General features: G+C 46.4%; 1 protein-coding gene across 4 annotated transcripts in view; it reads left to right on the top strand.

Annotated features, from left to right (window-relative positions):
* The window catches only part of slc26a11 (solute carrier family 26 member 11), a 30,490-nt gene extending 3,120 nt beyond the window's left edge, over positions 1–27,370 (top strand). For 2 of the 4 annotated variants that reach the window (XM_043715003.2, XM_043715005.2), the window contains exons 3-17: positions 2,005–2,197; positions 3,186–3,271; positions 8,707–8,786; positions 10,735–10,877; positions 12,296–12,471; positions 13,668–13,740; positions 14,722–14,772; positions 15,627–15,687; positions 16,532–16,587; positions 16,756–16,896; positions 18,873–19,000; positions 19,872–19,971; positions 22,109–22,242; positions 23,898–23,985; positions 25,222–27,370. In XM_043715003.2, coding sequence (XP_043570938.2) covers positions 2,005–2,197; positions 3,186–3,271; positions 8,707–8,786; positions 10,735–10,877; positions 12,296–12,471; positions 13,668–13,740; positions 14,722–14,772; positions 15,627–15,687; positions 16,532–16,587; positions 16,756–16,896; positions 18,873–19,000; positions 19,872–19,971; positions 22,109–22,242; positions 23,898–23,985; positions 25,222–25,295 — 1,584 coding nt within the window. In that variant the 3' untranslated portion in view covers positions 25,296–27,370. The remainder of the gene's footprint in view (positions 1–2,004; positions 2,198–3,185; positions 3,272–8,706; positions 8,787–10,734; positions 10,878–12,295; positions 12,472–13,667; positions 13,741–14,721; positions 14,773–15,626; positions 15,688–16,531; positions 16,588–16,755; positions 16,897–18,872; positions 19,001–19,871; positions 19,972–22,108; positions 22,243–23,897; positions 23,986–25,221) is intronic. The other 2 variants (XM_088000718.1, XM_088000717.1) reach the window with 2 other exon arrangements.
* The last annotated feature ends 18 nt before the right edge of the window (positions 27,371–27,388 follow it).

A 27,388-nucleotide genomic window follows, 5' to 3' on the forward strand; every position in this document is an offset into this window, starting at 1 on the left:
TACAACCGCTCCTCTGTTTCACAAATAACAAACAAATTTGTGGAGGTCAAAGGTTATAGGATCATCTTTCACACGGTCAATACTTTCGGGATGGTGTGTGGTTATTTTGTGGACTCCAAAGAAAGACCGTTACAGTGAAATAAAATAAAAACCATAAACACACAGAATTAATTCATTGATGACCACTTATTCATTTACTAACCAGTAAATTTGCCATTTGTATATTTTGCTACAAAATCAAATCATTTGACATTTCCAAGGTAAAACTTTAGACTCTTGGGCTTTAATCCTTGAGTATTACAGGATGGTGTTTATGTGAGGAATGTAAAATATTACCCTCTTGGAGTAAAAATGATGAGGCTGATGTTGACATGAATATATACTACGATATTGACCATCTCCCACTTCTTCCTATCTCTAGCAGGAGTCTGAGAGGCAGGATTTTTTTTTCTCTCTGTCTTGAGATTTCTTGTGAGCCACGCTGAGTGCAAGAACAGAGCCCACAAACAAAACCAGCCATTTTTCACCAGTCTCGCTATATCTGATAGAATGGAAGGGAGAGGTTGGCCAGAATAGGACATTTTTTTAAATAGAATACCTACAGTGTGGAAGTAGGCCCTTCAGCCCGACACGACCACACTGACCCCCTGAAGAGTATCCCATCCAAACCCATTCCCCATTACTCTACATTTACCCCTAACTAATGCACCTAACCTACGCATCCCTGAACACCATGGGCAATTTAGAATGGCCAATTCACCTGACCTGGAGAAAGTGAGGATTGCAGATAATCTGTTGGACATTAGAGTCGGAAGGTGTGGTGCTGGAAAAGTATAGCTGGTCAGCAGCATCCAAGGAGCAGGAGAATCGACATTTCGGGCATAAGCCCTTCTGACAAAGGGCTTATGCCTGAAATGTCAGTTCTCCTGCTCCTTGGATGCTGCCTGACCAGCTGTGCTTTTCCAGCACCACACACTTCGATAATTCACCTGACCTGCACATCTTTGGATTGTAGGAGGAAACTGGAGCACCCAGAGGAAACCTACACAGACATAAGGAGAAAGTCTACCAAGGCTGGAATCGAACCCAGGTCCCTGGCGCTGTGAGGCAGGGGTGCTAACCATTGAGCCACCATGCCTCAGACTCAGGAAGTCTGAGCTTGAAACATTGCAACATGTCAGGGAGGGGAGAGTCACCTGGACGCTGTGTTTCAGGAGACTGTCACACCCCTTAGACTAACTAACTCTAATTCAACCAGTGGACTTTGTTCTTTGGAACATAGGAGAATGAGGGGTGACCTTATGAGGCGTATAAAATCCTGAGCATAGATAGGATGAATGTATATCGTCTTTTTCCCAAGAATGGGGAATTGAAAACTAGAGGGCATGGGTTTAAGGTGAGAGGGGAAAGATTTAAGAAGGGCCTCGTCTTCACACAGAGAGTGGTGCGTGTATGGAATGGGCTGCCAGAGAAAGTGGTTGAGGCTGGTACAATAGCACTATTTTAAAAACATTTGGATAGATACATGGATGGCAAGGGTTGAGAGGGATATGGAGCAAATGTGGGCAATTGGAACTAGCTGAGTGGGTACCATGGTCAGCATGGAGCAGTTTGGGCCGAAGGGTCTGTTTCCATGATATATTACTCTGATTATTTTTGTGTTTTGGGGTCACTCCTTGGGCCTGACTTGAATATTCATTCGTGCAGGTGTTGGTTTAGTTGGCATGAGGTGGAGGGGAAGGAGAGAAAACATAACTTTGTAACACTGTTTTTAAAGTCCAGGCCACCTCCTTTACCTGTTCAAAGTGTACCAATAGATTGTTGTCAGGGAAACCATGAGGTGAAGCAACAGAACAGGCAATGATCTCCTTCAATGATATAGCAGAGTCAAGGGGCTGAATGGCCTTTTTTGCTCCCTCTCCTCTTCTATCAGCCAGCCAAAAGTGTTGTAGAAATGTTGATTGGCTTGATGTCTCTCTCTCTCTCTCTCTCTCTCTATCTCAGTATGGGCTCTATTCGTCGTTTATGGGCTGCTTTGTCTACTGCCTCCTGGGTACCTCGAAGGATATCACGCTGGGTCCGACTGCAATCATGTCCCTCCTGGTTGCTTCATACGCCAACCATGATCCAGTTTATGCGGTGTTGCTGGCATTCCTTTGTGGCTGCATTCAATTCGCTATGGGCATCCTGCAACTCGGTGAGGCACTCTCTTGAAGCACACAGACTCGATTGAACACAGTCAGCTCCTTCATCACCCCCTCCCGCTCTCCTTTGGAGTGGGATGTAGTGTCTGATAGAGCACAGCCTGTGGTATTGTTGCAATTTGCAGGTGAACCCTAGTGTTAACAATGGCAAATCTGTCAAAGCTGTGCATCCTCCCTGGCCCCAGCCAATAACCATCTATTCCCCCAACCCCCACCAGAAATGTGAGCTCTGTTTCAGCAAGTCTCTATGCAATACTGCGCTGTGGAAGGATATGATAAATTATGGCGCCATCTGCCCCCTCGGGTGGACGTGAGAGCGGCCCCTCGCACTGTTCCAAAGAAAAACTCTTCCTGGTTTCCAGTTGTCATCCCTCACCTGTCATCACCACAATATGTTGTCAAGTTATTATGAAGTATATAATAACATCTCTGTCTGGGATGATCAGAAAACACCTTTTCTTAAAAAAAAACCTCATCTTTTTGAGAGCCGTCTTGTGGTACAGTGGTAGTGTCCCTATTGCTGAACAGGGAGGCCCGACTTCAGGTCCCACCTCCTCCAGAGGTGTGTAATAACATCTCTGAACAGGTTTATTAGCAAAGTATCTTAAATAATTTTTAAAAATTCTGTTGCTGGGATCTTGCTGTGCACTAAGCAGCTGACACATCTCCCAAATGCAACAGCGGCTATGTTTGAACCTGCTCCACTACTCTGTGAGATCACAGCTGGTCTGATTCCTCTGGGCCAGGCAGAAATGTGGAGTCATTTTACAAACACTCTAGAACATGGCCTTCACTCGGGTGAGTCTGAGGGACAATTGTCATGTGGACACTGCATCCCCCTCCTCCTCTCTATCGGGGTTGCAGTTTATTTTACTTTCTAACGACTCACTCTCATTGTTAAACTCTTGAATTAATACACCCTGTCCCAATCCTGGTGCAGATTCCAGTCTGGTAAATAATCCCATTCCTGTTTGATTCTAGGCTTCCTGGTTGATTTTATTTCCTATCCGGTCATAAAGGGATTCACCTCCTCTGCTGCTCTGACCATTGGCTTTGGACAAGTGAAGGTGAGGATGAAAATCGATGAAGAGGCCTTTGTTTGTGTCTCTTGTGCAAAGTAGGGTGAATAATTCAGTGCGAACTAGCACCAGCCTCTGGTTTTGAGGTGTTTGATGGATCTGGCACTGGATGCTTATCTCTAGATGGGGGAAGTCCGACTGGGAAGATTTGAGAGTAGCAAAGGGTGTCTACCATTTTGAGAACGTTTACACCTGACCATATTATTTTGCAGTGTCTGCAGTTTCCCTTGAGAACTCTTGCCAAATAAAACTGCAATGGGGAATGGATATCTCATTTTAAAGATCAGCTCTGTTTCAGGCCTCCGATCCTAATTGCTTTGACTTTGAGGAGCCAGTGGTTTTCCCAATTGTTCTATGTTGGGAACTGTTTGGGGGTGGAGGGGATCTGTGAATAGGTTACTGCTCCATGCCTATGGGGATATCTACACCCCAAGGGACTGCAGCAGTTCAAGAAGTCAGCTCACCCCCACCTTCTCAAGGGGCAACGGGACGAGGGCAATAAATGCTAGGCCCAGCCGGAGAGGCCCACTTGCTACAAATGGATTAAAATAGAAAAGCTCCACTTAATGTTCCTAAAATAGAAATTAACTCTTCATGTGTAAATGCTGATGAGATTCCAGAGGATTAGAAGTCTTCCCCGCGAGAAGAGTTCCTGCAAGGCTCAGGCACTAGCGGAATGACTGGGTTTTCTCACGGGTCATTAATCTCTCCATTTTCTATTGGGTGTAATGGAGGAGGGAGGATGTGCAGCTGGTATATGATGGGAAAGGATTCTCACAATTGCTTACATCTCCGTGAGAAACATTCAAACTGAGCATCCGACGGGGGCGTGCGCGGGGGGGGGAGGGGGGTGGCGGGGAGGAGTCTGTTGTCAGACCAATGGGGAAATTATTCAGTGTTGACCCTTTTTTTGAGGAAGCTGATTGGGTGTTAACGTGAATGCTGAGAGCTGAAACACACTGAGAGAGCAGGAGTAGGCCATTCGGCCCTTCACGCCTGCTCTGCCATTCGTTATGACTATGGCTGACCGTCCAACTCAATCGCCTGTTCTCCCCATACCCTTTAACCCTAAGAACTACATTAACTTCTTCTTGAAAATGTGCAGTGTTTTGGCCTCTGCCACTTTCTGTAGCAGGGAGCTCCATCGGCTCATCAGTCTGTTGGTGAAAACTCGTCTCTCTATCCCAAACAGCCTACCCCATATCCTTGGACTGTGACCTAGTTCTGGACTTCCCTCATCATCAGGAATATCCTTCCTGTGTTTACTCTGTCTAATCCTTTCTGCCTGTAATGACCTTAAAATTAAAAGTTGCGGGGAAAAGAATCACCTCATCCAGTTCGCTTTTTCATTCCTGGTAATTAGAGTCATAGAGATGTACAGCACGGAAACAGACCCTTCGGCCCAACCCGTCCATGCCAACCAGATATCCCAACCCAATCTAGTCCCACCTGCCAGCACCTGGCCCATGTCCCTCCAAGCCCTTTCCATTCACATACCCATCCAGATGCCTTTTAAATGCTGCAATTGTACCAGCCTTCACCACGTCCTCTGGCAGCTCATTCCATACACGCACCGCCCTCTGTGTTGAAAAAAAATGTTGCTCCTGAAGTCCCTTTTATATCTTTCCCTTCTCACCCTAAACCTATGCCCTCTAGTTCTGGACTTCCCCACCCCAGGGAAAATACCTTGTCTCTTTACCCTATTCATGCCCCTCAACATTTTACAAACCTCTGTAAGGTCACCCCTCAACCTCCTACACTCCAGGGTAAATAGACCCAGCCTATTCAGCCTCTCCCTATAGCTCAAACCCACCAACTCTGGCAACATCCTTGTAAATCATTTCAGAACCCTTTCAACATGCTTCCAATAGGAAGGAGACCAGAATTGCACACAATCTTCCAAAAGTGATCTAACCAGCATCCTGTCCAGCCGCAACATGCCCCCTCAACCCCTACACTCAATACTCTGACCAATAAAGGAAAGCATACCAAACGCCTTCCTCACGATCCTGTGACTGCACTTTCAAGGAGCTACGAACCTGCATCCAAGGTCTCTTTGTTCACCAACACTCCCTAGGACCTTACCATAAGCCCTGCTAAGATTTGCTTTCCCAAAATGCAGCACCTCACATTTATCTGACTTAAACTCCATCTGCCGCTCCTTGGCCTATTGGCCCATCTGATCATGATGGGAGATTGTAGTATCATGGTAATGTCTCTGGACTAGTAATCCAGAGGGCTAGGCTGACGCTGTGGCCTTGTAAGTTCAAATCCCAAAAGCCACAGCCAGTGAAATTTAATATGGATTTTAAGTTGATCTTTGCAATGGTGACCATGGCAACTCTCACGTATCCTTGCTAAAAACCCATCTGTCTCACTATTCTTTGTGGAAGGAAATCCGCCTTCCTCACCCAGTCTGGAATTCACGTGACTCCAGAATTCAAGCAACATGGCTGACTCTGAACTGCCCTCTGAAACAGCAGGGCACTAAGTATTTGTTGCCCATGAACTATCAGTGACCACCATATTCCAAGAAAGAATAAGGAATGTTATGGTGGGGTTGTAGACCGTTCACAGTCAATAATATCAGTCTGTGAATCTACAGCAGAGCCAGATATGAAACAAGGATCCAATCGGTGCTGGGGAAGTGTATAAACCAGCCATTCAATTTTAACACCCAGCATGTGTCAGGTCCCATGTAGTTGTGCAAGCATGGTTAGTGTGTTCTGTAATAACTTTGAGGTAGGGGATTTTATTTTTCATAGGGGGGTTGGTGGGGTCTCGGCTAGTTTAAAAAATGAGTTACTTTGAATCCCCACTTTAACTTAGTGGATTCTTCAAGAATCCAAACAAAAGGGAATTTTTCTTTTTGTTTTCTTTTATTCTGAAGGAATTGTGAAATTTTATTTTAGGGTTACCAGCCTGATAGCCAGTCTGTATCGAAGTTGCAACTTCCACAGGAATCGCAGAATCCCTACAGTGTGGGAGCAGACCATTCTGCCCATCAAATCCACAGCAACCCTCCAAACAGCATCCCACCCAGACCTACCTCCCTACCCTATCCCTGTAACCCTGTGTCTACCAGGACTAATCCACCTAATCTGCACATATTTGGACTGTAGGAGGAAACCCACGCAGACAAGAGGAGAATGTGCAAACTCCACACAGACAGTTGCCTGAGGCTGGAATCAAACCCGGGTCCCTGCAGCTATGAGGCAGCAGTGCTAACCAATGAGCCACCATGCTGTCCCCTAGATTAGTGATTCAAAGGGGAATATGTATCCCACTGTAACAGCTGGGGGATTTAAGTTCAGTGTCTAAATTAAACCTGAAATGCAAAGCCAGTACCATTAATAGTCGCCCATGAAATTATTTGTTTGTGGTTCACAAACCCACGTGGTTTCTGGGAAATCTGAGCTACATGTGGATCCGGACTCCGAGTTGCCTCTGGATGGCTGAGCAAACTATTCTGTTTCTCTTCAAACTTTGATTGAAACACTCAAAGGACTGCTGAGGCTGGGTCTGAAATGACACTCCAGGATGAGATCGACCTTTTTAATCAGAAAGTGAGTCCAGGTTGAGGGGATGTGGGAGGAAAGTGAAATTGAGGATTATCAGATCAGCTATGATCTCATTGAATGGTGAAGCTGACTGGGTGGGCCGAATGGCCTACTTCTACCCCTATGTTTTCCAAGGCAGCACTTTTCTGTGGGGCAATTAACGTTTATTTATAAAGGCTGTTTAATTATTGGTCCCCTGTTGCATGAACAGGCCAGATTCCCACACTGTGTAAAGGTTACCATAGCCTTACCAGAGCATAAAGCTGCTCTCCCAGAGGTAACTGGTGGTATAACCTGAGGGTCACCACACCTCAGGAGAGGTTGAGGAGGAGAGCCCTTCATGGGGACGTCAGACAGAGCAGGTATCGAACCCACGCTGTTGGTGCCACTCTGCATCACAAACCAGCCGTCCAGCCAACTGAGCTAACTAACCCCCCCCCCGCCCCAACCCCAGCACTTCAGTTACTGCTCACATTGGAGTTACCGTTGACATCCATGTGTGTGTGTGTAACTAACTGCAGGGTTCCGCTGGGTTTAGTGAGGGTTGGGGAAAACCACTTCCCAGTCGAACCAGAAGACGCACTTTATCACGACGAGCTCCAGGTGACATCTGATCTGATGGATGTTGCCGTGGAGACTTTGAGGGTGACCCGATGTTGGGTCTGCCTCCTTGTAGATCCCAAGCTGTTGTGCCCACTGGTCTACAACGGGCTGTCCTTATTGTCACTCCTCCGTGTTAACCCTTTCAGACCCATACACAACTCGTATGCCGTGAATGACTTTGGAGAAATAAGTTTGGACTCTCCAAGGTGCAGAGAGAAGGTGAAAGGTCAGCTGGGTTTAGACTTTCATGGCTCTGACTGTTTGCGGGGTGGGGGAGGTCAGTGCAGGCGTTGACCGCACTGTGTCCAAACTAATTACTTTCAGTTTGATGCTTTCTGTCATCTCATAGAGTCAGAAATGTACAGCATGGAAACAGACCCTTCGGTCCAACCCGTCCATGCCAACCAGATTGCCCCTTAGGTCTTTTTTATATCTTTCCCCTCTCACCCTCAACCTATGCCCTCTAGTTCTGGACTCCCTCACCCCAGGGAAAAGACCTTGTCCGTCCGTCCGTCCATCCATCCATCCATCCGCCCCTCCATCCATCCGTTCCTCCCTCCAACCCTTCCATGATGTCATACACCTGTATTCTTAAATAGAGGAACAACATTAGCTACTTGCTAGCCGTCCAGGACCTCTCCAGTGGCTAATGACAATACAAAGATCTTGGTCAAGGACCCAGCCTTACCTCTCTCAATAATCTGGGGTAGATACCATCGGGCCCTGGGAACCTATCCACCTCAATGTTCTTCAAGAGACCCAACAGCACTTCTTTCTTGATCTCAAAATGCCCTAGCGTATTAGCATGTATCACACCTCCATGTCCTTCTCCTGGGTAAACACTGACGCAAAATACTCATTGAGGATCTCATGCACATCGTCTGTCTCTGAGCACAAGTTTCCTTCTTTATTTTTTTTTTGAAAATATATTTATTAGCAAAAAAATTTTTTTTGACTTTACAAAAATATAAAGTTATACAACCAATAACAAAGAGGAAAAAATACAAATTACTATACAACTACTGCCTAGCCCTTCTTTATTCTTGAGTGGTTCTACCTTCTCCCTGGTTATCATTTTGTTCTTAATGTATGATTAGAATACCTTGGGATTTTCTTTAACCCTACTTGCCAAGGTCACTTCATGGCCTGTGCTTGTTCTCCTAATTCTCTGCTTGAGTTCCTTCCTGCTTTCTTTATATTCCTCATGGGCTCTGTCCAATTTTAGTTTGCTAAACCTTACATATGCTTCTTCTGATCCAGAATATTCTTGGTCTCCGTGACATTCCCCGTCAGTTCTTCCGGGAGGTCTACTTCACGTTCTACCACATTGCGGAGACCAGGTCAGTACTCCTGCTTTCTTGCTGGGTATGGTTCCAAATGCTAACTGACCGTGTGCTCTTCCAGGCTGAGGACAGCCCTGTATCAAATCCCTGGTCCTACATACTGGGTCCCCCACTGACTGGGAGAAAGGTGTCTCAGGTTCCTGATTGCCAGAAGGACTTAGCATTTATATAGCACCTTTCAGCAACTCTTCATGTCCCCAAACTCTCTACAGTCAATTAATTTGATTCATTACTAGTCAGGTGCACTTACTGTTGCAATGCAGTGTTGGAGATGAAATGTTAATGGAAACTCCCTCTTGGGTGGCACAATTTGATGAGCAGGAAATTATTCCTCTCTGTCCGGGTCACTGTTTATCTCTCCATCAACGACATAGTCATACAGCACAGAAACAGACCCTTCCATGCCAAACAGACCATTCCAACAAATCCATGCCAACCAGGTTTCCCAAACTAAACTTGTCCTTTTTGTTGTATTTGGCCCGTATCCCTCTAAACCTTTCCCATTCTTGTACCTGTACTAGTGTCTTTTAAATTTCATAACTGTATCTGCATCTACCACTTTCTCCCGGCAGTTCCTTCCACATACGGCCCACCCTCTGTGTACGGCCCACCCTCTGTATGAAAAACTTGCCGCTCTGTTCCCTTTTTAAATCTTTCTCCCTCACGTTAAAAATATGTTGCCTGGGTTTGAGGTTCCCCCTGCCCTAGGACAAAGACCTTGACGCCCCTCATGATTTTGTAAACTTCTATAAGGTCATCCCTGAACCTGCTACACACCAGTGGAAAAGAGACTCTCAGCCTATCCAGCCTCTCCTTGGAGAACATTTTCTGGTTGCCATGACATTACTCTTTGTGGGATCTTGCTGTGCACAAGCAGCCTCACATTATAATGATCATTGTGTGCTTCAGAGTTTTGTAATTGATTAAAGTGGTTTGGAACACCCTGAGACGCACGCGTAGCGTTTTGATTTAATTTGCTTTCAGATAAAATATTTAAAGTGCTGTGGTGGTAGTGTCTCTACCTTTGAACCAGGAAGCCCAGGTTCAAGTCCCACTTGGTCCGGAAGTGTGAAATAGTATCTCTCAACCAGGTTGATTAAGAATAAATCTAAAATACTTGTAGGTGCACTAATGATGGTTTAAGCACCTCCTGTTCTCCTTGTCTTTTGAAATCTGTTTTGGGTTGTTTTTCTTTCAAAACATACTGTGCCTAACATTTTGACTTTCCCAATCTGCGACTCTCTGATTTTCACTATTTGCTGTAAAGCTTTACATAGGGACGTGCTCTGTCTGGGAGCCACAGCATTCCTGCTGTCCCTCTGCCCCTTACTCTCTGGGCAAGATTCCAGATGCGCACACACTCTCTACTTGCTGGGAAATAGTGACAATGAGGACTATCTTCTCGTTTCCCTCTCGCCCCATCCCAAGATTCCTGACTGTTCCCATGCGGGATCTTCCTGCTCTCACAGTGACAAGAGGCGGAGAATGAATGGGGCTGGATTAAAATAAATCTTGAATCCTATGGACCCCCACAATCCAGTGCAGGAGTATGTCGAGGGAGGGACGTTAATGCAGTTAATGGTGGCAATGATGGTCGTTGATTCACTAACCAAACACTGGGTAGAGTGGTCGTAGCGTGTAATCAATGTCATGGTATTGGGTTGGGTCTGGCCCCAGGGGGAAAGATCCCTTTCAGACACCACCCAGCACGTTTAGCTGAGGAGCAGTGATGGCTACATGTCAATCAAGTAGGAAGCTCCCATTAAAAAAGGGGGCATGTTATTACGGACAATCTTGTAGGGGGGAAATGAGGTGACTGGGTTTGGTGAAGAAGCAGGGCTGAAGCTAGCACAGACCGAAAGGGGCTGAACGATCTATCTTTGTGCCTGTCCTTCCACGTGGTGTCTGATGTTTGTCCCTCCTCCTGGTTTGTCCCTCTGTCCAGGCTCGGTGACCTTGTGCTCGGCCTGAGCTCCCTCTTGCTGCTGATTCTGTTGAAGATGATGAAGAACCACCTTCTGAAGCGATCGCATCCTCTGTCGCTGCTGGACAGGGTGTGTCACGCCATTGTCCACTTCGCGGGCACAGGTCGGTCGGTCAGTCAGTCTGTCTGTTGCTGCGTCTCCCCACCGTTGCTAGAATGGGAGCTGGTCGCTTTCCTGGGAACAAGTGGCCTGAATGTGTCTGATTGGGTGGGCCGGTCATCGCTTCTAATCAATGCCATGGTATTGGGTCGGGTCTAGGCCCCAGGGAGGGAGATCCCTTTCAGGTCCTAGCCAGGACGTTTAGCTGAGGAGCAGTGATGGCAACATGAAAACCTATCATCCCCAGGGAGATGGCACCTTGCTGTGCCTTGGGGGAATTCAGGAGTGGCAACAGTTCAAGAAGGCAACTCCCCCACCACCATGGGTGGGCAATAAATGCTGGCCCAGCCAGTGACACCATGTGCTGTGAGTGAATTAACTCCCTGCCTCCTGATCAATGCAACGATGGTGTGCTGATTTTGGAGGGGAATTCCTTTTTGAGGTTGGTATGTGAGATTAGAAAATATTACTGTCAGCTAGCAAATCAACTCGAGGTGATCTCTCTTGATAAGGAACAGTATTCCAACAACTCTTGAGGATTACAGCTCTCTCCAAGTATGGGCAGAGTCTGACAGAGCTAAATTCCTTTGTTGTTTCCTGTCCTGCTGGATGTGGTCTTTATGCGCAGTTAAAAATCACACAACACCAGGTTATAATCCAACAGGTTTATTTGGAAGCACTAATTTCAGGACCTGATGAAGGAGCGACGCTCCGAAAGCTAGAGTGCTTCCAAATAAACCTGTTGGACTATAACCTGGTGTTATGTGACTTTTTTTAACTTTGTCCACCCAAGTGCAACACCGGCACTTTACATGCCATTTGCAACATCGCCCTTACATTTCATTTTAAATCCCACTTTATTGATGAGTGCACGAATTGTTTCTAGTTGTGTTGTTGAATAGGATTTCCTTTTTTTTCCTCAAGGGAGCTTTATTTTGGGGTCTTTCAAAAATCTGTTCAGTATGAGGGGGAGATTGGGAAAGGTAATAGGAGACTGAGACTGGGAGTGAGAGAGTGTGTGAAAGAACACAAGTGTTCCCTCAGCTCCCTGCGACCTTCAGCCACCTTTGTAGGGTCAAGCTCAGGGCAAAGTACAAATGGAGGCGTACCAGAGGAGGGTTGCATCGTAGACTGGAATGGCAAAGAGATGTGGCGCCCTTTTTATGTTTGAGGATTGGGTTTAGTTGGAATGGTGGGTTTCCTGCGGGTGCTCCGGTTTCCTCCCACAGTCCAAAGATGTGCAGGTCAGGTGAATTGGCCATGCTAAATTGCCCGTAGTGTTAGGTAAGGGGTAAATGTAGGGGTATGGGTGGGTTGCGCTTTGGCGGGTCGGTGTGGACTTGTTGGGCGGAAGGGTCTGTTTCCACACTGTAAAGTAATCTAATCTAATCTAATCATTTCTGACCCTGTTCCCTTTTCCAGCCCGCAATGCTGTGGTGGTGATAACAGCCAGTCTGATTGCGTTCTGTTTCGAAAGTCAAAACCAACACGTGTTTACTCTGACTGGGAAGTCCACCCAAGGTCTCCCACCTTTCCGGCTCCCAACCTTTTCGGATGCAGCATCCAACAGGACTGTCAGCTTTTCCGAGATGCTTCAGGTGAGTGCTGGCTGTGTGAGCCAGTCCAGCGTGAAATCAAACATGATCCTGCACTGAAAACCAACCTGCGTTCACGTCCAAAATGCCAATTCTTCATCGACAGAAGTTCGGAAAAGGGAACAGGGTCAGAAATGATTAGATTAGATTAGATTAGATTACCTTACAGTGTGGAAACAGGCCTTTCGGCCCAACAAGTCCACACCGACCCTCCGTTATCACCGTCACCTTCCCATCTCTTGGAGTCATAGAGATGTACAGCATGGAAACAGACCCTTCGGTCTAACCAGTTCATGCCGACCAAATATCCCAATCTAATCTAGTCCCACCTGCACGTTAATGGGGTTTTAGTGGGAACTTGCATCGATATGTATGATTTCCAAATGATTACCCAGTCCAGATGTTACCCGAGAACAAACAATCACAACAAAGTCACTGCTCAGAGTGAAACTGATCTAACTGCTGTTGCTAGAACAACTGAGGATGAAACATTATTCAGATCCTCTTTATTTAATCAATCTCTCTAACACTATGAATATCACCTGATTCAATACTCGCCCATTAAATATTTTGCTATTCAACACCAATGGGTGTTAATTGTATATTAGTAACAAAAACAGAAGTTGCTGGAAAAACTCAGCAGGTCTGGCAGTATCTCTGCAGAGAAGTCAGAGTTAACATTTCAGGTCTGGTAACCCTTCCTCAGAATGAAACTTAATTCTGATTTCTCTCCACAGATGCTGCTAGACCTGCTGAGTTTTTTCAGCAACTTCTATTTTTGTTTCTGATTTACAGCATCTGCTCTTCTTTGGGTTTTTAATTGTATATTGATTTATTTATATGCGTTCAGTGGGAAATAATTGGGGTTTTGTTTGAGCGTGTGTAAAGAGAGAGTTACTGAAACGGTGTGGGGTTGCATTTGAAGTTGTATTCTTTTAATGTACCACTCTTTAATAAGTCTGAGTGATGGTGTTTTAAAATTTGTTCAAGGGTTATGAGCATTGTTGGCTGGACCAGTCTTTATTGCCCGTCCCTAAATGCCTGGGGGGCAGTGAAGAATCGACCACATTTGCTCAGGGTCTGGAGTCACAAGACTCTTGATCACCAATTGGTTTTCTAGAATAACGCAGCAGGGTTGGTGCTAAGTTGATTTTTAATCTGATCTTGATGCTGTACCAAATGCTGTCTGATCTTTCTAGAATTTTGGAGCGGGATTGGCCGTGGTGCCCCTGGTTGGGTTTCTGGAAAGTATCGCGATTGCCAAAGCTTTTGGTGAGTAATTAGCAAAAGTAACCTCACCGAAATCACGAGCGGCCCCACTGTTCCTTACACTGCCTGTTCACCGTTACAGAGCAAGAGGACACCATTCACCCCACCTTCCCAATCACTCCATTCTACCCTGCCTGATCTGTACCTCGTCTCTTTGCCTGTCACTGCCCCATGTCCAACCTCGAACCAACAAAGTCTCTCCGTCATGATCGGAACAGTTCCAAATGGGCTGCTTTATTTTGGGAGGTGATGGGGGAGCGGGGAGGAGAGAGAGAGTTTTGAGATTTCCACCATCTCTCTTGACAGATTAATTCCTGAATGAGGCGGAAGTGGGTACTGCAGGTGTTGGAGATTAGAGTCAAGATTGGAGTGGTGCTGGGAAAGCACAGCAGGTCAGGCAGCATCCGAGGAGCAGGAAAATCGACGTTTCGGGCAAAAACCGTTCGTTAGGAAGGGCTTTTGGCCAAAACGTCGATTTTCCTGCTCCTCGGATGCTGCCTGACCTGCTGTGCTTTTCCAGCATCACTCTAATCATCACCCCTGAATGATCCCAGCATGAATTTTAAGGTTCTATCCATGGTTTTTGGTTCTGGAAAAATAGTTTCTGACCATCTTCTCCAAATACTCTGATCATTTTTACACATTTCCATCACCTACTTTTTTCAAAGGAACGCAACCAAGACTGTCCCAACCTGTCTGAATGTAATCCTTTCAGCTCACAGTTGCTTCAGTGATCTTTTCCGTACCTTGTTCCAAAACCGCTATCTCCTTCGTGAGGTTCATGGCTGTCAGCGTTGCCCTTCAATGACCTGCAGGGTCTGTCTAGAGTGCACAGAGACGATGCAACACTGACTCAGATTTCTGAAATGTCCCCACACTCCCTCGCTTTAACTCAGGAGGATTCGGGGTGGTGTATGTCATTGGACGTTGTTCACGCTGAGCTGTCAGGAGTTTCACTTTAATGACGTCTCTATGTTTTTGCAGCCAGTCAGAACAATTACAGAATTGATCCAAATCAGGAGCTCCTTGCAATCGGTAAGGGCTGGCGTTTTTGACTCGCTGTGGTTTATTCACCGTCTCCTGTCAGAATCTGGTGTGGGCGCCCTTCCCCAATGAAGAGAATGGCACACTTGGTGCCAATGTCATAGAGATATACAGCACGGAAACGGGCCATTCTGCCCAACTTGTCCATGCCAACCAGATATCCTAACCTAATCTGATCTCATTTGCCAGCACATGGCCCGTGTCCCTCCAAACCCTTCCTATTCATATACCCATCCAGATGCCTCTTAGATGTTGCAATTGTACCAGCCTCCACCACTTCCTCTGGCAACTCATTCCATACACGTACCACCCTCTGCGTGAAAAAGTTGCCCCTTGCGTCCATTTTTAAATCTTTCCCCTCTCACCCAAAACCTACGCCCTCTAGTTTTGGTGGGTGATGGTTTATTCTGAGCCTAGAGATGACCCTGCCCCAGGGAGGCAGTAAGACTGCCAGTTACGCCCCCCACCCCCCATCTCAGGCTGAGTAGAGAAAGGGCCACTCCATGCGAAGCATTGGGCTAATTTCTGCAAAGCTCACGTTTCAGCTTCCTCCCAGTGGAAACTCCGTGAGAAAAGCCCTACAAGTTGTCAAACAAAAAGAAAATCAGAGTTTGACAAAGAAAAGACCCATTTCAAGGAAGGTTTGGAGACAGTGACACAACTCCTGCTTTCTGAAGGGCTTTCCAGATCGAAATATCAGGATGCAGATTACCCCACAGTTTCTGGCGTTCCCCGGTGTGTCCCCTGTCCCCACTGCCCCAGTATTAGACCCCTCCCTCATGTCTCCCCTGGGACTGACTGAGCCCCCCCCCCCCCCACTGACTCTGGTCTACTTTGGGTTTCAGGTAGCGCAAACGTTCTGGGATCTCTAGTTTCATCTTATCCCGTAACCGGGAGTTTCGGAAGGTAGGTCACAGTTAGGGAATGGGTAGGCTGGGAGGAGCTGGGTTCAGGGAGGGAACTAGGAGCGAAGGGCTAGGGGTGTTGGTGTAGAACGAAGAAGGGGTTTCTGTGGTGCCATTGCCATCACAATACAGCCTTTACTCAGCACTTGGAGAAGCAAATATCCCTCTTCCCCCAAGCAGCTGGCTAAAGTGACAGAAAAGGGGCATTGTGGCGAACAAGAGGTGGGGGTTTGTTGAGGAGGGGAGAGGGATACCGAGCCCCAGGGTGGAGAGGGAGTGAGAATTGAGCACCATCTCAGGTGGGATAGGGATTGGTGTCACAAACAAAACGAGAAGTTGCTGGAAAAGCTCAGCAGGTCTGGCAGCATCTGTGGAGAGAGAGAAAAACAGAATTAACATTTCAGGTCAAGTGACCGTACCACAGAACATCTCTCCACAGATGCTGCCAGACCTGCTGAGCTTTTCCAGCAACTTCTGATTTGCAGCATCCGCAGTTCTTTTGCATTTTTAATTAGTCGGGATTGATGTGTTTTCTGATCATTCCTGTGACAAGAAACACAAGTTTGGAATTGTCTGGGTGAACCTGTTAATTCACAGGCCCTTAGTCAAGTGTGCTGTGGCTGAACTGGTTAAAACTCTTAAAAATGGAATAGTGTAGGAGAGATGGGCTTCAGATTGGTTCCACGGGTTGGCGCAACATCGAGGGCCGAAGGGCCTGTACTGTGCTGGAATGTTCTATGTTCTGTGTCAGAGGCTATATCACAGCTGATGGGTCCCAGTTCCCCCCTCAGTTTCTGTTGTAACGGGGTGTTCAGACTCTGTTTCTCTGTGTTTCTATCCCTCAGGACTGCAGTAAATTCTCAAACAGGTGTGTGCAGCCCTGCTGGTGGAATAGTCACTGGTGAGTCCGGCCTTTAGAACGTTAATGAATTAATCACCGGCCCTTTTCTGATCCCGGGTTGGCTCCACATTAATGCAATGTTTTTTCCAACTTCCCCTCTGTGATGTTGGCCTGTCAGCCGGCTTGTCCGACCCTGCACATTTCCTCATGTTTTTGTTCTTTCCCCAGGAGTTATCGTGCTGCTGTCTCTCGCCTTCCTGACCCCTCTCTTCTACTATATCCCCAAAGGAGCTCTGGCGGCTGTGGTTATCTGTGCTGTGTCCGGTGTGTTTGACTTGAGGATCGTTGCCACGCTGTGGAGGGTAAAGAGTAAGTGCTGGATGTGACCAAAGGGAAATCTCTCGCTGCTAACCTCTGTTGTTTCTACTCTGCCATGACTTGGAGGTGGCAGAGTTGAACTGGGGTGGACAAAGTTAAAAATCACACAACACCAGGTTATAATCCAACAGGTTTATTCAGAAGTACGAGTTTAGGAGCGCTCCGAAAATAAACCTGTCGGACTTTAACCTGGTGTTGTGTGATTTTTAACTTTCTCCTATTGCATGAAACAGGCCCTTCAGCCCAACTTGACTGTGCTGCTCAATTTTAATCTAATCCCGTTTGCCTGTGTTTGGTCATATCCCTCCATATCTCTCCCATATCTGTCTAAATATTTCTGTTCCAGGCACTCACCACTGTGCGTGTGTGTGTGTGTGTGTGTGTCGCTCACACCTTACACCTATGCTTGCGACGACTCTACCATGGCTGTCTGCCTTATCTGTTACCTCTCATGGCTTATTGACGTCTATAAGGTCACCCCTCGGTCTCTACGCTCCCAGGGGAAAGAAGTCCCAGTCTATTCAGCCTCTCCTTATAACACGAACCTTCCTGTCCAGGTAACATCCTGGTAAATCTTTTCTGCTCTCTTTGTGGTTTAGTAATTCCCTTTCTATATTCGGGTGACCAGAACTGCATGCAGTACTCCAGATGTGGCCTCACCAACGTCTTGTACTGCTGCAACAAGACGTCCCCAACTCCTGTACTCGAATGGACAGACTCTTTGGCCAATGCATTCACTTTAATCTTGTGGTGTGGCTTCTGATTCTCCTGCTGAAAGAGTCTGCAGGTAAATAAAGTTCAGTAAAGCTCTGCTTTCAGGCTTGGAACATGAGTCAACATCACTTTCGTTTCTGGAGGGTACTCTTGAGACTTTTTTTAAGTTTTCGGGCTTTTTTTTTGTTCGAGGGCTACCTTTGTATTCTGAGTGACCCAATGCCGTCAGATTGTGACAATACTGCCTGCATCTGTGTTGACATTTGGACACTCTGTCAGAAGCAGAATTAGAATGAATCATCATTAAGCCCCAATTCTCAACTTTCTGTCAAATTTGAGGCAGTTGCAAAGCCGGAAAGCATTACTTTCCTCGATGTCACTTTGTACTCAGATTGGGACAATAGGCAGAAATCGAGAAGACTTTTCCCGAATAACTGACATGCACTTTGATACAAAAAGCCGCCACTCTCGTCACGCCTTCTGCAGGCTGGGGAGGTTACAGCTAATGTGTTTCAATCACATAGCTGGAAGATTTTAACTAGGCAGCTACTATTTACTGCATCTCTGATTTAAGTTCAATAATTAAGTGTTTATTACAGCAAGATCCACTGCATTGTTTCCAAGCCTAATGACTCCAGAACTTACACAGCCTTAAACTAGAGATTCCACTTTAAAATGCAAGAATTCATTCCCTCCGTGTAGAGTCCAATATCCTAAATAAATCTAGTCCCATTTGCCAGCATTTGGCCCATATCCCTGGTTTAATGTTTTCTTGGATCCAGGAGTATTGTTTATGTTGACGGGTTTTAAACTGTTTATCTTCTTTACAGCCTCCATGTTGGCAACTTCCCTCAAACTCCGTGCCTTGCTGTAGCTCCCTACTCCCCTTGCAATATCCTTTTTTTTTAGCACTCCTATTTGCTGTTTGTGGAAGCTAGCTGTGCAAAATTTAGTTGCCACATTAACTTAGATGTGTAAGAGCAAGTGTGTGAATAATATTTCATCGGCTTTAAAGCACTTTCAATTGAGAGAGGTGCTACATAAATTCAGGTTTTTCAATGTGATCTCCTTCAACCCTGAAGCATTGTGATGCTTGTTCACCCCCATGTGGCTGAAATGTGTAGTGTTTGATTCCCAGCTCTCCCTTTAATCCCAGAGTGTTGTTATTTTGTTTTGCTGCTGGAATAACACCCTTCTCCCCACCTCAGAACTGAGCACATCGAGTGATCCCGTAATCTATTTATTTTCTCCAGAACTGGACCTACTCCCTTTCCTAGCGTCATTCCTGGGTTGCTTTTGGGAAATCCAGTATGGAATTCTGGCTGGAATTGCTTTGTCTGGGATAATTCTGCTCTTTAACATCGCCAGACCGGAGATGAAGGTAATAGTGTCTGTCTGTATTTGGGGATTGACTGACTGTGAAAGTGCCCAGTTTACCAGCCTGGCACAGTCTGCCCACGTCACAGGGTACTTTTCTGTTTCTTGGCTGTTTTATCAATGGCCGTTGGATTACACTGACTGGATGGTGCTGGCAGATTAAATTCCCTACAGTGTGGAAACAGGCCCTTCGGCCCAGTCCACACTGTCACCTCCGAAGAGAGACCCACTCAAACCCATTCCCCTTCCCTATATTTATCCCTAACTAACGCACCTAACACTGTGGGCAATTTAGCATGGCCAATTCACCTGACCTGCACATCTTTGGATTGTGGGAGGAATCCGGAGCACCCGGAGGAAACCCACACAGACACGGGGAGAATGTGCAAACTCTACACAGACAGGCAGGAATCGAACCCAGGACTCTGGGTGCTGTGAGGCAGCAGTGCTAACCACTGAGCCACTGTGCCACCCTCTTTGTCTGGCCCTCTGTCTGTAAATCCTGCCAATGTGGTGTTCAGGCTTGTAAGAAAGGGATGTGTGTGTGTGGTACTCCACTGCCCCAGGGCAAGATGGGGGGGGGAGAGAGAGAGAGAGAGAGAGAGATCACCCTCTACACAATGGGATCATGCAGCCAGTAGCCTGGGCTGGGGAGAGTGCTTGGAAGTTGTAATCCTGTCTGTTATAACACTCTTTTTCCAACAAAGCAGAAAGGTAAGGGTCTGTCTGTCTGTGTCTGAAATCTGTTTGGATTTCAGTTGTATCTGTGCGGCTTAACCCTTTATCCAGTATAATAATGAGCTGTGTGAAAATGGAAAAGTGTGGAATCTTAACCCTCTTCTCTCTTTCTTTCTCTCTCTTTCTTTGTTTCTCAGATTTCTGATTACAGTACAGTTGTGGTACAGTTCCAGAGTGGTCTGAATTTCCCTGCTGTTGAATATGTCAGTGACCTGCTGTACAGGCGTGTGTTAGAGGGTAAGTGGCAGCCTCCATGATCCTGCACTCGTCCCGAAGGCTCTCCCTTCTCAGTGGCAGTCCAGGGACTGAACTAGCTCTTGTTCTGACAGCTCCCTCACTGGAATTGGTCCCCAGACATACTGCTGTGTTTAGATTAGAGCGGTGCTGGAAAAGCACAGCAGGTCAGGCAGCATCTGAGGAGCAGGAAAATCAACGTTTCGGGCAAAAGCCCTTCACGTAATCCTGATTCTCCCGCTCCTCGGATGCTGCCTGACCTGCTGTGCTTTTCCAGCACCACTCTAATCTAGACTCTGGTTTCCAGCATCTGCAGTCATTGTTTTTACCATACTGCTGTGTTTGGTAACTGTGATTTCATCGCCCATGAAGGCAACATCCGAGTGACTGAATTTGAACAGATCATCCCATAGGAGCACAGGACTTGGAGCAGGAGTACATCATTCAGAGCTTGTTCCACCATTCCACTTTCCCTGTTGTTATAACTATATTTAAATGTAGAACAGCAGTGAGACTGCTGGTTTGTGATACAGAGTGATGCCAACAGCGTGGGTTCAATTCCCACACTGGCTGAGGTTACCATGAAGGACTGTTTTTCTCAACCTCTCCCCTCACCTGAAGCATGGTGACCGTCTGGTTAAATCAGTAGTATCTCTCTCTCTCTCTCTCTCTCTCTCTCTCTCTCTCTCTCTCTCTCTCTCTCTCACGCTGTCTCTCTCTCTCTCTTTCTCACTCTCACACACTGTCTGTCTGTCTGTCTCTCTCTCTCTCTCTCTCTCACACACACACACTGTCTGTCTCTGTCTGTCTCTCTCTCACACAAGCTGTCTCTCACATCTGTCTCTCTCTCACATCTGTCTCTCTCACTCTCACATCTGTCTCTGTCTCTCTCTCTCTCTCACACACACACATGCTGTCTCTGTCTCTCTCTCACACACTGTCTGTCTGTCTGTCTCTCTCTCTCTCTCTCTCTCACACACACACACACGCTGCCTCTCTCTCTCTCACACGCTGCCTCTCTCTCTCTTTCTCTCTCTCTCACACACTGTCTGTCTCTCTCTCTCTCTCTCTCAGACATCTGTCTCCCTCTCACATCTGTCTCTGTCTCTCTCTCACTCTCTCACTCTCTCACTCTCTCACTCTCTCACTCTCTCACTCTCTCACTCTCTCACTCTCTCACTCTCTCACTCTCTCACTCTCTCACTCTCTCACTCTCTCACTCTCTCACTCTCTCACTCTCTCACTCTCTCACTCTCTCACTCTCTCTCACACACACACACACGCTGTCTCTTTCTCTCTCTGAGAGAGCATTCCTATTGACTAGTTGGATTGTTGTGACTTTACCTTTCCCTTGTAAACTGCAATCTTGGTCCAGTTGGATGGCTTCAACAATCCAAAACGTCTCTGTTGCACAATTGCTTCTGTACTTAACCCTCTATTGAACTCCTTGTTGAATCATCCAGCTTTAAACAGCTCGATCTTTGCTTCCCTGGTTGGTCATAATTTCCCTCCATCCTAAATTATGGATTTGCCATCCCAGTTAATTTGCATTGAGACAGAAGCCACTGACGGGATTGTTTAGAATCGACATCCCTCCATTGTTCAGATTTTCACTTCTCTTAGACTCCTCTGTAGCTCTCACAGGCTGTTTGATCAGTGTCCAGTTCAACACTGCCACCCCCTCTGCCCACTGCTCACTCCCTCCCCCATTACCCTCGCCGTCCACTCCCTCTTCCCCCCCCCCCCCATTCCCCCAGCCCCCACTCACCCCTCTCCCTAGCCGTCCACACTCCCCCTCCCCCGCCACCGTCCACTTCCCCCGCTCCCTCCATCTCCCCCTTCCCCAACATGCACACCCCCCTCCACCCCAACATCTACTCCCACCCCACCCACTGCCCACTCCATCTCCTCTTCCCCCCCCACTGTCCACCCCTTCCCTCGCTGTCCACTTGCTCCCCCATCTCCAGGGTCACTGGACCCGCAGCATTAACTCTGGTTTCTCTCCACGGATGCTGCCAGACCTGCTGAGCTTTCCCAGCACTTTCTGTTTTTGTATTTGAAATGGTGGGGAGGAGTTCAGTAACAGGCTCCAAGATGACCAGCTGCCTGCTTTAATGAAGTGTGACATTTCCTTGCATAGCCTCCCCTCCACGCTGTGTGATTCTTGACGGTCTCCATGTCAGCAGCATTGACTACACGACAGTGAACGGTCTGCGGGAGCTCATCCAGACATTCCAGCAGCACAACGTCTCTCTACTCTTCTCTAATTTTCGGGTACGTGCTCCCAACACTTACACGTCCTGTTCATCCCTCCACCATTGATGGCTGTGTCTTTAGTGTGTGCCACACTGCCATTCCCTCCCTAAAACTCTCCACATGTCTCCTCTTCGCCCCACCCTTGAACGTAGACGTTTAAGGCCTGCTTGGGGTTACCTATTTGAATTTCTCATGGGGCCTGGTTAATTTTTGTTTTCTTTCCTTGCTCTTTGGGACATTTCACCCTATTAAAGGCACTATATAAATGCAATATTTTGTATTATGTGTGTGGTGAATTTAATCCTCACAATGAGCTCTTGAAAATTATTGCCTCTTTGTTTCAGGCACTTGTTCCCAGCATTAAGCATCTCTCTGAGTCTGATGCAACATATCGTGTGTGTGTCTCTGATGTAAAGAAATAACAGCAGGAGTAGGCCATTCAGCCTCTCAAAGCTGCTCTGCCATTCACTAGGATTGTGGCTGACTCTCTGACTGATCAAGGTTCTATCTCAGTCTTAAATATAGACAGGCTCTCTGTGGTATGGAGTTCTAAAGCCTCTCAACCCTCAGAACAAATTCCTCTTCATCTCAGTCTTAAACTGGCGCCTCCTTTATTCTGAGACTGTGCCCTAGACTCTCCCACGAGGGGAAACATCCTGTCAGCATTGACCCTGTTACACCCTTACAAATCCGATACATTTCAATGAGGTCATCTCTCATTCTTCTAAACTCCGGTGAATAAAGACCCAACCTGTTTAACCTTTGCCCATAGACAATCCCTCCCATCCCAGGGATCATCCCAGTGAACCCTCTGAATTGCCTCCAATGAAATGATAGATTTCCAGAAATAGAGACCAGAACTGCTGACAGTGCTCCATATGTGGTCTCACCAGCACCTTGTACAGCTGCAGTAAGACCTCCCTACTCCAGCCCCCTTAGAATAAGGGCCAACATCCCATCAGCTTTCCCGATTACCTGCTGCAGCCGTGTGCTAGCCTTCTGTATATTGTGGCCAAGTTTCTCAAGTCTCTTTGTGTTGCAGCTTTTTGCACTTTTTCTCTGTTTAAGTAACATTCTATTCTCTTGCTCTCCTTACAAAATGAACAACTTCACGTTTTCCCACATTAGACCCCATTTGCCAACGTGTTGTCCACTTCCTTGACAGCGCTGCCCTGAGGTAGCGCTGTGCAGTCTGAGGTTCGATGTACGTAAATGTAAATGACACTACGTTGCTGGGAGGGAAAATGTCCAAATCTTCAATTTTTTTTTTTAATACCCATTTCTCCAAAAATCAACCAGGAGTGGGGCAAAATAACGGCCTGCCTAGCAACGCCAAACAATACAAGGTTGTGGAGGAGCCAGTGTCGGACTGGGGTGTACAAAGTTAAAAATCACACAACACCAGGTTATAGTCCAACAGATTTAATTGGAAGCATTAGCTTTCAGAGCGCCGCTCCTTCATCAGGTAACTAGTGGGGCAGGACCAGAAGACACAGAATTTAAAGCAAAAGATCACAGTGTCAGTCTATAACCTGGTGTTACGTAATTTTAAACGCTACAAAGTGATTTGCAATTGCTGGAAAATGCGATTAGATTAGTTAGGTGGCTCTGTTTAGCTGGGACAGAGACAGTGGGCTGTTGACCTTTATGACTCTGACTCTTTCTTGTTTCAGCCCAAGATTCTGTCGATACTGACTTCAGCAGAGATCGAAGGATTGAGATATTTTGATAGCACTGAGACAGCGCTTGGTTATTTACACGGTAATAACTTGCTTTAGATTATTGGGATAGTCTTTAGCCTTTTGTTCCTGTGTAGGTGGTAGTGGGCTGGCTTGCAATGAAACCCCAGGGAGCGGAGTGAAATTGGCACAAACCCATGACCTGCCAACCCACGTTATGGTTTTTATCATTGGTTTGGGGCTGTGGGAGCTGCATAGTCACTTGCAATGTGAGCTTGAAGTGACAGACTGTGTCATGAAACATCCTTGTACCTTTGTTTCAGAATTCTTCTCCCCACCTTGGTACCTTGTGATGGTGTACACCTCAACATCACTGCTCCTCTCGTTCACTAGCGCAGAACCATTACAGAGCAGGGTATTGGGTCCTGTACTGATTCTCCTGTCCTTTTCCCCACATCCCCCGCACATCATTTCTATTGAAATAATCGTCAAATGGCCTCTGAACTACTCCTTAGTGCTGCTCAATCCTTTTACACAGGAGCCTGAGCATCAGCCTGTTGCTGTCAGACGCAGACTGATGTCCTCTGGATTGTAGTCACTCAGGGCATTTGTTTCATCTCCCTTCTTGAGGTCTATTCTAACTTTAGAATCGGGCTCTTGCTGGTCTCCGTCTTTATACTGTAAGTGTGTAACCTGTTGGGACTGTACACTTCTGTATCAAACAAAAGATGCATTTATTCCCCGTCCATTTAATCTGATAGTCCAATGCTGAGAAAGTGCTGCATTCTGAGGTGCTGCCTTTCAGCTGAGAAGTGAAACTGAGGATCTCTCTGACCCCATGGCACTGCTTTAAGAGAAAGCAGGGGAGCTGCTCATCAATGTTTTGCTCAGTATTTATTCCTCAATTAACTTCTTTTTTTTTGAAGTTAGATATTGCTGCTTGTGGGAGTTTGCAGTGCATGGATTAGCTGCTCCATCTTTTGCATTGTAACAATGGTGGTTATTTTTGCAATGTGACTGTGTGGAAGTTGCCTCCCTATGGTGCAGTATATTAGCTAGCCACTGGGGGGAGCGCCTGACTGACTTTCCTTCCCGTGTTCCATTTGCACAACATGTTTGAATTTTGACTCATTTAAGATACTTCATTTATTTTCTCGTGAATTTAAATTTGGAAGATCATGTTGAATAGGCAAAACTGTGTGAAATAAGCGTTAAACTATATATTGGACAAGTGGTCAGAGAACAGTGAAGTAGCAGTCTGGTTAGGAGCTGGGTTCTGACAGGGTCACTGATAGAGATGTACCTTTCCTTTGTTCAGGAGATGACCACACACACGAGCTGGATGACAGTGAGAAACCGCTACTCAACCAGACTGAGAGACTGTACTCCTAGTCCTAAAGCACTACCTCTCTGCCAAGAACTTGCTGCTCCACAAACCGTTCAGTCTGATTAATGGTAAAAATAATACCATTGGGTGAGACACTGTGCCCGCTTGGATCACACAGTGACAACAGCTCCTCAATGACATAACTGACCCTGAAAGGTTTGGACCCCTCCATTAATGGCGATTAGATTTTTGAACATCTTCCAAAAATCTCTCGCTCAGTCTCTTCACGCTAGTGATTTTTATATTTTCCTATTTTAAATGTTAACCAATTGATTTGTCTGAACCCCAGTGTAATTTTATAATTATCATGGTGTTTAGCATTTTTTTTTTTGACCATTACTAGCTCTGCATCCAGACTCCAGAGATTGGATATTGAAGCCAATAGAAGTGAAGCTGGGAAAAGGCACAGCAGGTCAGACAGCATCTGAGGAGCAGGATGTTTCAGGCCGAAACCCATTGCAGCCTGAAGCGTTGACTTCCCTGCTCCTCGGATGCTGTCTGACCCACTGTGCTTTTCCCAGCTTCACACACCTACTGACTCCGGCTTTCAGTATCTGCAGTCCTTACTGCCTCCATGCCTTTGGATATTGAAGGTTTGCTCTGGGGAGGCTGGTGGGAGGGAAACATTGCAACAAGCAGCTACTGTTTAGTTAGAACACGGGTCTGAGCCTCCACTCACTCTCTCAGTCAGAGCTCCCAGTCACTGAGCATAGTGTGTGCAATTCAACTGTGTGAATCCTGGCCTCTTTCCATTCCTAATGAAGAGTTTATACTCAAAACGTCAATGCTTCTCAGATGCTGCCTGATCTGCGGTGCTTTTCCAGCATCACACTTCTTGACTCTTTCTGTGCTGGATCAGAGTGTAAATTTCCTGTATACTGCAAGATTGTAGTGTCCAAAATTATTGCTGTTTGACTGAGGCAGTCCAATTTAATAGTTAAATCACATCGCTGCTCAAGCCAGCGTACGTTTGCACTTCTGGGTTTTGTTTCATTATTGCACGCTGGTTGTGATCTCCACGCCCTGCCTCGCCCCTTAAATATAAAACTAAGTGGAGGTCCCTTGCAGGTTGCTGGGTAGGCCATGTCCCACAGCGGCTGAGGAATGAATTAGTTGCCAGACACCGCAGTAACTGAGGGATTCATAGAAGTTACTTCAGCAGTTGTCACTCGAGGAAAGGGTCATTGGTCAGACTGAGTGACCATTTCGTGTCCCCCCCCCCCCCCCCGAGAGCCTGCTTTTCAGTCACACCTGATCGACACTTCTACACTCTGTAAATATTTCTTTGTCCTGAGGGAAATGTTGCGTCTATTGTAAATTGAGAAGCTTCACCAACTTGCTTTTTTTAAAAAAGGGAACTTTCCAGTTTTTAATTGTTGAACAGTCGAATTGTAAGGCTGTAGTCTGGGCATTTATCCAATCTCTTTTTCTTAAAAAGCACACCGTCGGCGTGGAAGGTTTGTTGCAATACGATGATTATTTGAATAAGGCCACATTGAGCACCAAGTGGACACTCGTCATCACTCATGGGGCTTTGCTTTTAAGTACTGCTTGAAACATTTTCCCTCCTCAGTAAATGATCTTCAGTTAAAATGTGAGGTAGGTTCTCAGGCTCCAGTAACAACAGATATTTTATCATCACAGCTGACCAAACTACTTCTGAAAGTATTCCTTTTTGCCTTGATCACAGAGAGTCCTGTTTTAAGAGATATTATATTACACAATCGAGGGATATGGACATTGCTGGCTGGACTAACATCTGTCTCACTATCCCTGATTGCCGCTGAAGGGGTCAGTGAGCTTTTGTCCTGATCCCTGCAGTCTTGTGGGGGGAGGGGGGGTGGGGGTGGGTGGTACACCCAGTGATTTTAATCAAAAGGTGTCAGAATCTGCCTGGAATTTCTCTGAAGTTAAAGGTGCAACCCATGGAAATGAACTTTTCCGTTTACTAGTCCTCCTCGTATCTTTGTAATGTGCTCTTCTGAAGGATGACGAAGATTTATCTGTTAATAATTGTGTTCATGTTGATTTTAAGATCTAACTTTTACCTTCTCTAATAAATGACTGGCATTAGCAGAGATGGATGACGCTGTCTGTG

Source organism: Chiloscyllium plagiosum, unplaced genomic scaffold (assembly GCF_037043375.1).
Source record: "Chiloscyllium plagiosum isolate Xiang-an unplaced genomic scaffold, Cpla_swu_hap1 HiC_scaffold_25, whole genome shotgun sequence".
Taxonomy (NCBI): Eukaryota; Metazoa; Chordata; class Chondrichthyes; order Orectolobiformes; family Hemiscylliidae; genus Chiloscyllium; species Chiloscyllium plagiosum.